The sequence below is a fragment of the Acartia tonsa genome, chromosome 3 (assembly GCF_053477335.1).
Source record: "Acartia tonsa isolate MP-2025a chromosome 3, ASM5347733v1, whole genome shotgun sequence".
NCBI lineage: Eukaryota > Metazoa > Arthropoda > Copepoda > Calanoida > Acartiidae > Acartia > Acartia tonsa.
In genome coordinates, this window is record NC_137262.1 from 46,708,292 (window position 1) to 46,718,800 (window position 10,509).

General features: G+C 30.6%; 1 protein-coding gene across 2 annotated transcripts; it reads right to left on the reverse strand.

The window, feature by feature from the left end:
- Positions 1–750: 750 nt before the first annotated feature.
- Positions 751–10,121, reverse strand: LOC145314360 (UDP-glycosyltransferase UGT5-like). Of its 2 annotated transcripts, XM_080154241.1 has the most exons (16): positions 8,740–8,834; positions 8,261–8,318; positions 7,897–8,050; positions 7,363–7,461; positions 6,783–6,897; positions 6,558–6,656; positions 5,994–6,038; positions 4,804–4,897; positions 4,275–4,338; positions 3,811–3,861; positions 3,466–3,531; positions 2,990–3,036; positions 2,689–2,755; positions 2,186–2,334; positions 1,765–1,832; positions 751–883 (listed from the first exon to the last, which is right to left on the reverse strand). In XM_080154241.1, exons 1-16 carry the CDS (start codon positions 8,789–8,791, stop codon positions 771–773), a joined length of 1,341 nt encoding a protein of 446 aa, XP_080010367.1. In that variant the 5' UTR covers positions 8,792–8,834; the 3' UTR covers positions 751–770. The 2 variants fall into 2 exon arrangements, with proteins under 2 accessions (XP_080010367.1, XP_080010368.1); XM_080154242.1 differs by lacking the exons at positions 8,261–8,318; positions 8,740–8,834 and adding an exon at positions 10,023–10,121.
- Between the last annotated feature and the right edge of the window lie 388 nt (positions 10,122–10,509).

Below are 10,509 nucleotides of genomic sequence, written 5' to 3' on the forward strand. Positions count from 1 at the left end.
TAGAGTTGGCACGATATAACTATCCCGCTACTGGCTAGTTTTCAATAAGTACATATCCATTCATCTATTTCTCAATAAATCAATTTTCCTCCCTCGCCATTACTATCTAACAGAAAGAAGTAAATATTTAATAATTTAAATTATTTTAAACAGATTTTTTCAATTATATTTTTTTAACATAACCATCACCAAAGGTTTAATATGATTAAAATTTTAGTTTTATTATTTGAACACACAAAGGAAGTGTCGCCACAATCGAATACTTTTAAAACAGAGTTTTCTTAAATTTATTATTATGAACGCATATTTTTTGTTTATTAAATAAAAATCAAATACTTTATTGTAATTCAAATATCAACATGAAATGAAAAACTTAATTCATTCCGTAAACACATAGAATAAAGGTCTTATCGCTTTGGTCAATGAGAGTTTATTTAGGATTATTAGATCACTATGAGTGTTAATCAACCTTCCATTGGAAGACTCGAGCTCATTTATAGACGTTTATTTCCTATATAGATCTGCCATGGATCTTGATGCAATAAAGCAAGCCGTTTTATAAAAAAAATCGTCGAAAATATTATAAGGTAATAATCATAAGGTAAAAAACAGAAAAAGTTATCGCTCATATAGGTATATTTAGAATACCAGTTTAAGCGTAGCTGATTTATTTCCAATTGTTTAAAACTTGAATAGACTAAATTCCAGCATTTTTGAAGTAGGATTGATTTTTTTCAAAAAACAAATGCATTGATTTAAATACAATTTATTTATTGAGTCTTTATCTTTTTGGACTTATAACACAATCCAAATAAAAAACACAAAATAGTTTTGATAATTTTCAATACTAAGTAGATCACAAACAGAACAAACCCGTAGACATCTGAAATGTTTGATCAATGATTTAACAATATGAAAAAATAAAAAGAAATTCAGTTTTAAAAAATCTTAGCTTTATGTGTAGCCTGGCTATCTATCTAATGCAATTTATTTGTTAAAGTTAAAAATTGTTACTTTATCAACCCTTCTCCCTCCCTTTTCTAATACAGTGTGTTTTTTTATGAGAACTTTTTTGAAAGCAATTTTATCCCACTTATAGGTATCAGAATTTAATGATTAATGGCTTATTTTCTTCGTTTTTTAATGAAATTAATAGAACACCAAAAAAATATTTCAGTTTTTATTTAAAAAGTACAGTAAAATCTAAAATTCAAAACTTAGGTGTCAACATGTAAAAATGGTTTTAGCGCATTTTTCTTGTGCCTAAATCTTCTACCCTTTGCAAGAAAAAAAATTGGATTTTCTGTAGTCGACTTTGGGGGGCCAGTACTCCCTCCCTGGTTGAGATATGACCTTCAAACTTTGATATGTTTTAGTACATGTTCCTAATAGTATCGTTATACATTTTTAGCTCTATATCTCAACTTTGAAGTGTTTACTTAGCAGCCATTCTTGCAAAAGGTTGAATATTTGAGCATAAGAAAATTGTGCTAAAACTATTTTTAGATGTTGACACCTAAGTTTTGAATTTTAGATTTTACTGTACTTTTAAAATAAAAACTGATATATTTTTTGTTGTTCTATTAATTGCAATAAAAAACGAAGGAAATAAGCCATTAATCATTAAATTCTGATACCTATAACTGGGATAAAATTGCTTTCAAAAAAGTTCTAATAAAAACACACACTGTAGATGAAATTTCAATTATTACTGACTACTACCAAAAGTATTTCTATTATAATGTAGGCATAAAACTTTATTACCTAGCAGATAATATTGAAACCAATACAAATCCTTTGCAGGGCTTCGCATCTTTGTGTTCTTTGGATGCCTAAAATTAATAATTTTGTGGGATTAGGATGTGTAATTTTTAAAAAAATCAAAACAGGATTAAATTAAGATTATTTTCAAAGATTTTCTAGCTATAAATGTAATAATTATAAAATCTTGGCTTAATACCGATTAATATCCACTGGATTAGAACTGGTTCTCAGCCATAATGAAAAATCACGTATATCATCGTATTACAGAAATTTTCCATGAATATTAAAATAAAACTCATAAGATATTTAGCCCAGGCCATCGGCCCCTCGGGTTTATCAAAACTGGTTTAATATTGTAATTTTCCGCGGAAAAGTGTCTTTAATACGATGCAATTTGTTTCTTCCACACATTGTAACTGACCTCAAAAGATACTCCAACCACCAGACAGTATTATCAAGAGGATGTAAAGGTGAATCTAGAATCAGCTCCTGTAGCTCCCGAGCATTATCAACATAACTATTATCATCTAGAACATCAGTGATGGCTTCTAGTAGATTTTCTTGTGTAACCTAGCACATTTATAATCATTATTAGTTTTGTTTCTACGAAGCTAGAATTTTATAATGGGTCTTTAAAATCAGCTGATAGTGTCGAAAATATAAACACCCTTCAAGTCCATACACAAGAACAGAAAGCAATTTGCTAGCTGACAAAAAGGGTCTCCACTACTTGGAGCAGGAATTTTTCAGGACTCTGGATTATAAATATACATTTATTGGTAGAACTTTTGGATTTCAAAAAATCTCAAGGACCTGATATTTGTTTTAAATATTTATTTCAAGCATAAAAAAATTTAAACCTAATTAAAGACGTTTAGTAATCTTTGATAATAATTTAGATTTTGTTTCTAAAAATATGTTAACCTCACTCCAAGGAATCACGCGTCCAATTTTGTGACGTTCTGCTTCTGCTAGATTGTTGAATTGATCACTGAAATTATGTAACAAATAATGATGCATTTCTTAGCCTGGTTATTTTGGTAAAGTTATGAGCAATCAATAGCTCAGTATAAGATTGATAATTATCTTATTTTATTTTTTCAAAATATTTTCAACATATTCCTTATTTTAAGCCCGGTTATTTATGAGCCGTATTTTAGCCATTCATATCAAGTCAAATCTTTAAAATTTACGGTATGTCTGTACAATCAATCGTTCATCTGACCTCTGTATAGGGATTCCAACTACTGGCTTCTTATTGCAGATTGTCTCCTATAAAAAAAGTTAAAATGTTGTTGTTCAGTGTTTCAAAATTAAACATTTGATAATTATGAATCATTCTTGAATTTAGGGATCTAAAGGGATAAGACAATGACCGATATATTGATGTACATCCTCAATGATGAATAATACACAAAATTACCCCTTCTGTGGGTTACATTTGGTGGTTGAAACGTTTGAACACTCAACTGCATTAACCAACCAATCAAATTCCCCAAAGCTATAAAGCTAACGAATAAGAACACGTTATTATAAAACTTTGGGGACTAGTGTAATTAAACTTTATCAAACATTCTTAAATAACGATGACAACATCAATAAACCCAAATCTCAAAATCAGAAGGTGTGACATACTTACATTTCTAAGACTTGGCTATAGAGATGTATTGTACCTTGTTGTATTATGAATCATAGTTTTACCTGAACGCTGCCGGCTCCTCCATGAGTAATAAACAACTTAACATTTGGATGTGCTAACAATTCTGACTAAAAATATATTTAACAATATTTACATGTATTATAAAATCAAGGAGGGTTTCAATCATTAAGATATAAAATTATAATCTAAAAAAATCCTAAATAAATAGAAGGATCTCCACCCTATATGGAGTTTAGAAATTACATCAAAGATCATTTCAAATAAAGTTTATCGAACGTTAGATCTAGACATTTAAACACTTTTTTTTCATCATACTGTCGCTTTTATACGTAATGATTTTTGTATATAAAATTCTTTTTTTAAAATGTTCTAAAAAACTGTTTTACTTGAGGGACCCATGATGAAAGCTTGACATTTGGTGGGACATCTGACATTTCCTAACAAGAAAAATACGTAAAAAATGGAGAAATAAATAATTAGGTATCATGAATAGATGCTTGGAGCATAGTCAATTTCACTGGATTCAATATATATGTATATACAAGCGGCTACACTCCCAGAGCTCTCTAGGGGCGCTTGAGGTGAGGGGAGAAAAAGTTGACTCCCCCTTCTCATTTTTAATTAAACAAATAAGCAAATAAACTGTTTGGGGGCGATTTCTCATGGTAGGGTGGTGGTACACGTCCAAAATAGTCATGAACCTTCCCTGGACCAATGAGAAGCTGCAATGTAAAGGAGAATCAAATCGGTTCATCTGGACCTTCAGTACACACAGACTTCCTTTTACTTTTATATAAAGATGTATATTACAATTGTAAGATTTGATTCTAAAAGTTACAACACTATTTACCTCGTCCCATTTCCAAATAACTCTTTGCTTCAGCTTAGATAGCACAGAAATAAACAATTTCCGCCTAAAAATAGATTTTTTTTAGTAGAATAATGAGAACAAATAAAAACCGTAAGGGTAAGACTTTAAAAGATAATGACAAGCAGACAAACTACAAAAAAAACATCAAAGACTGATAGTCAAGCTATACTTTAAAAACAGACAAAAGTAAATAACGAACTAACCTAACTAAAAATATGCAAGACAACGGTCTAACCTAAGTTCTTAAGTAGCTGCCCTACTTATATACAAGTCCACACAAATGCAAAATTATACCCAATTATTTAATTTTAAGACAACGGACGATAGAGTGAGTGATTATAATCACTGCACCGATGATGATACCCCTTCTACAGATTCAAATTAATGTTGAAAAGTTATAATACAGTTAGTTAAACCAACCATTTAAGATCTTATAAAAAAGAGCCTATTATACTTTGGGTGCTAGTATTATTTTAAATTCCATTGTCCCCTCCTACACAGATTATACCTGTGTTCAGGCATCATACCAGGCTTGACAACTGTTCCAAACGACATCAATATAACTCCATGTTCAGCCCCTTCCACCCATTCCTTCAGATCACCTTTCATAGATTTTTTGTATATATATTAAATTGATAATTATTATGGAGTTTCTTTGAAAATATGTAAGGCATTTCTGCATTTGAAATTAATTTAAAATATAGGGGCCAGGTGGAAGGGAAGATGTGTTGTTTGATAGATAAAGGTGACTCAGACCCAAAGTAAATAGTAGGGTTGGGCCGGATATCGGATATTGAAACTATCCGGCCGGATATCCGGCAATATAATCTTATATATTTTACAACAAAATCTCTGCTATTTTAAATTTGAAATGACTCTAATTTTCTTATTATTGAAGCCAGAAGAACAATATTTTCTAAATATGTTCATCTTTATGTAAATTTTATATTAAAAATCTCAAAACATAAATTTTGGGTGCTGTAACAGTACTTGGTAGCTGCCAGCCGCAAACCGGCGGTCGGCAGGTAAACGGCAACGGATTTTATGAAATTGTAATATGTCATTAAGACATATAAAAAAGCCTAATTTTAAAATTTGAAGTATCTAAGTAAAAAATTGCAGTCACAAGAATCGTTTTAAGATTTCTGGAGACCTGGAGGTTCAGGACTTGCAGGATTACACCTGGAACCTGAAATCGACTTGAACACCTATATTTCATATGAGGATGTACAGCTATAGGATATTTTAGTATTTGATAATATGAAATGCTTTGTTTAAGTAAAAAAATATTTTTACTTTTTACCTGAATGACCTTGCCAGGTTTACTGGCATTCTGTGCCCGCATGGAAGGAGGTGTTAAAAAAAATCTTCAGTTATGTGTGATTCCCATATTTCGAAAGTCACTCAGATATAGCCCTCTACCTTTCATACACAGCAAATGAGATAAAACAGAGAGAGGCGATGGCCGGATATCTGGTATCCGGCCCAACCCTAGTAAATAGCTTTGAGGTAAAAAAATTTAAAATCTAAAATCCAGTTTCCTTATATATTTTGCTTCAAAATTATAAAAAAAAGTCTTCCTAAATTCTGGTATCTTACGATATTGTAAAGGGTAAAAAGGCGAATATTTAATCTAATAGAATATCCTTTTGTCCCTAGAACTTATTTAATATAATTTAATATATCTTTCTCCTGAACCTTTTAACGGTTTTCCCTCTCCTGGCCTGCAAGTCATCAAACCACCTAAAACATAAATCATCATTTACTTGATCTCCTTTTTTTTAGTGAAGCTACTCTATACATCTAAATATAAACTAATTAAAGAGCTCCTTAAATAATAAGCATCTAGTCAGATTAAAGTGTCTCAAAAATAAGCCATGTGACGTCATAAAAATGAGGGAGATGAGACGAGAAGTGGGAAAGATAATAAAAGAGATGGATAATCCCTTATTTCTATGAAGTCAAATGGCTGATTTTTGAGACACTTTTTCCCACGTCGTCAGATTGATTAATCAAATCATCTAAACCATCCATTAATTTTTGTAGATATAGATATATAATAATGTGATTTACTCGGCTGGTATAAAGGATAAACCTCTGAAATACTTATGATAACCTATTACTCAATTGGTTTTAAGAGTTGTTTCTTGTACACACCCTTTTTATAAAATGCTCTTTTTGAATAAAAAAGTTTCACAATTGAAAAAGTATGTATATAGTGTTAGTTTTAAAATTAAAGTTTTTTAACTAAGAAGTTTTTACCTCTGATAACATTTGGCATGACAGGTCTGAGTCCATCTCCAGTGAAAGGAGATCCCATGTTTATCGTCATAGCAACATCATCACATAGACTCAACAAATCTAAATATTATGTACCTACATAAAAGGCAGTTTCAATAAACAAATACTTAAAAGAACTTTATCAAAACAAACAAATACATACATCCCACTTTTAAAAATATAAAAAATAATAAAATTTCATAAGACCTGGAATATTTTCCTGTGGAAAAATAGATTTAATAGATTCCTCTAGCTTGGGAATGACATAAAAGTTTCTGCCAAGGATCATCACATATGTGGAGATTGTATTAACTAATCTTTCCTGAAATACAATAAAACAATGAGTTTTTGTGGCGCGAAAATTCTGCTAGAGTTAGCTAAATTAAAAGACTTCATCCTCTGTTTTATTGAAGGACTTTAAAAATAACTTCAATTGTAGCTGTCTTTAATGCCCTAGCAAAATGGGGATAGATGTCACTGCTTTTGGCCTACCTAATCTATTGACGTCATGAAATACCATATACCCCTCTTTTCTCCTTTCTAGGGGGTTTCTTTTCCCCTTCCTTTTTTCTTTCCTTCTAATATGACGTCAATAGAATAGATAGTCCAAAAACTGTGATATCTATCCACATGTTTCCAAGGTACTAAATACAGCTACCTTCAATTTGAAAAAGTAATGGCATATTTGGGTTTATCAATAACACCTCTTTAGTTCATATTTTTCCAATGTAAAGTTTGTCATAGAATATTAAAGAGAAGATGCACATAAAATAATAAAGACGTATACCTTAAAATTCATATTTTGACTGTAAGGAAGAAATCCCGCCTGCATGTATGACGGGTTGACCGGTGATCCTGTAGCTAGAGCTGTCCAAGGCATCAATACCTATAAATATCAATTAAGATGCCTAAAAATACATATTTCAATAATGCAGCAACTAGATCACAACGAAATGTCAATTTGTTTGTCCTTTCAATATAATTATTAATTACGATATTTTCCAGGAAAATTTAACAATAAAAATTTGAAGAAAAAAAACATAATTGTATTAAATTAGATGATACATCTAAATCAATGTCATATAATGTCATTAACCCGCAATACTTGTAATAATCACTTGAAAGAAACATTATGTGGGATTTATTTTTCTAACTAATTTTTCTCTAAACTTTGTTTTAAGTACAATAGTTTTATCTCTGCTATTTTTATTGTATCTAAAAATGATCCCTTTTAAATTTAAATTTAATTGTTTTTGTAACCAGCGTAATTACTCTATAAATATGGTGTGCACGTCTTTTAAAAGAAATTCCTAAATGTTACCTGGACCGACATAAAATGCACGTAGCTGGCATTTTTCTTGTGGGCCACCCAGGCCCCAGCCTCGCTTGTGAAAAATGGCAGGGCCATTACAACGTCAATTTTAATGGAATCGTCAAATAGAATTTTCTGGAGCTCGGGTGTTAGCATTGCATGTCTACAAAAAAATATGACTAAAAGGGCAAAAATCAGATTTCGTATCTAAAAAAATCATTTAATCTAAATTCACAATGTAGTTCTATAGCAACCATTTTTTTCAAAGAATAAATTTTTTTAGAGTTTTTTGTTTTCAGAGGTTTTAAGGAATTGATCTCAAATATTTCTCAAAACTAATATAAAAACAAAATGTAAATGTAAATAGGTTTACCTGTTTGATTCAAGAGCTGCATATAACATGTAATTCCAAGCCATATCAGTTACAGATCCTGAGAATTTAATGTGCCATAATAATCGATATTATAAATTGGAAGTTAACTCCATTCTCTCTCCTCCTACTAGATGAACAAACTGACCAATAAATGAGGTTCATTTTAGCAGGATAAATTGACAACAAATTTTCCTCTGTTAATGTATAAACGTAATATCCTACATCCATTGCTAATAATACTCTTAAATAGAATAAAATCCTCACACAAAAAATCTTTTTAATTCTCATTATAATTTAATTGACTTTTCTAGGAATTCAATCCACATCCATATCTGTCCAGCATTTAGCGAGATCTTTCTGTACATACAAGCAGACAAACATTGGGAATCTTTTTATAAAAGAATGGATTTACAAACAATTATAAAAACTATCAACGCTATATATCAATAAAAGATTTTTTGGCTTTTTCAATGTTTTACCTGTATTTTTATCAAGGACAGATTCTGAGGACTTTTTGAAATATTCATCCATTAGAGAAACATGAGTTATTTCTTCAATATTAGGGATTGCTTCTTTTTCTGTTATTATTTCATACATTGGTTAGAAGATAGCGTGCAGAAGTAGGGTGTATCCACCCCATTGGTAAATTTAAGGGGGGTGGATATACAGATATATTCCTAGCGTTACATTCCAATACTTCCATCTACACCCCTCTAAAACAGCCAATTAAAAAATCCCTTAGGTTCAGTAATATTCAACAGACAACCAAACCTTTTATTGCACAACCTCTGGAAGTCCTAACTGTGCATGTTAATGAGTAGAGCCTGTTATGGGCCAAGGCATTACCCCCTACTTTCACTATTAGTGTATCGTGTCAGACATAGCAGCACTGGGTACCAATTTTAACATCTCTTGTATGATGCGGTGTTTTAAAATTTCTTGGGCAAAACCCTGTGCACGCCACTGGAACATGCTCAGATTTACTTGTCGCACGTCTTTTATCATTGGTCTGTCGGTCTATCAGTATATTTTTTGAAAAACCCAAAATAATCGTTCAGCTTGTATGAAATTCCTTTGTAAGGTGAAACAATATAAATCTTGTGTCCTCGGTTTGCTAACTCTTTTGCCATTGACATAAATCCAATTTTTATACTTTTGGAACTAAAACAAATTAAGTGTCAATATGTATGACATATGAAAACAATGAATAAAGTTTATAACCAACTAATCAAAATTTAATAGAAACTAAACTAACAGTTTAACCCCATAATTTAGGTAGCTTTGCTTTAGTTAAGCATTGTACACTAAGATATATAAGTTTTCCGGAATTTTAAAGTTAGGGGGAGATTTGAAATCTGCATCAAATTTTGAGGATTTTTTATAAAATTCGTTTTTTCTATAATTCTTTATCTAAAAGCGGAAATGCAATTTAAGTTAATTAATTTTGGCATCTGTGATTGGTGGATTTAAAAAATCTGCGCTCTGATTGGATGGCGTACATAATTCAACCAATTAGAGCGCAGGTAGTTTAAAATCCACCTATCCTATTGGTCAAAATTAATTAACTTAAAATGCATTTCCGCTTTTAGATAAAGAATTATACAAAAAACGAATTTTATAAAAAATCCTTAAAATTTGATGCAGATTTCAAATCTCCCCCTAACATTAAAATTCCGGAAAACTTATATATCTTATTGTACACTAATCAAGATTTTACTAAATTTAAAAAAATCAACTTTTTTATTTGCGAGATAAAATGTACCTAAATGGGAGATAAAACAGATAATTTCCAGCAGAAATAAAATCTATCCATAGCAAAAACAATAATATTCGCATTTTTATTAAATAAGTAACTATTTACTTAAATTTGTTGAAAATATGTTTGTTGTAAGTGGATGGGTTTGAACTTACTGAACGGGAATCAGCAAGAAAACATTTATTGTTAAAAGACTAACACTGCATGGCTTGTGAACAAGTTTACTAACTCAGTTGAAGTGCCTTCAAGCTTATAAAAATTGAGTTATGATGAAAGAACCTTTTAAGTAATAAGTTTATAAAGTACTCAAGGAAAGAGTACCCAAACGTTGTTCACAACGAACCTTTGCACATACATTTACTGCTCATATATGAGACATACGATATTCAATGTTTTCAATTGTGTTTTTAGGGATATTTTTTTTTGTAGAAATCCTTTATATTTGTATTTTGATAAAGATTTGATGTTAGTTTGGTATATAATTTTTCAATGC

Excerpts from the sequence above, each read along its gene's own strand:
- LOC145314360 (XM_080154241.1), bottom strand. The coding sequence starts at position 8,791 with ATGGATGAATATTTCAAAAAGTCCTCAGAATCTGTCCTTGATAAAAAT. Across the intron at positions 3,532-3,810 it reads TTTCATCATGGGTCCCTCAA|TCAGAATTGTTAGCACATCC; the intron begins GTAAAACAGTTT and ends ATATATTTTTAG. Across the intron at positions 884-1,764 it reads GTTTCAATATTATCTGCTAG|ATGTCTACGGGTTTGTTCTG; the intron begins GTAATAAAGTTT and ends CAAACATTTCAG.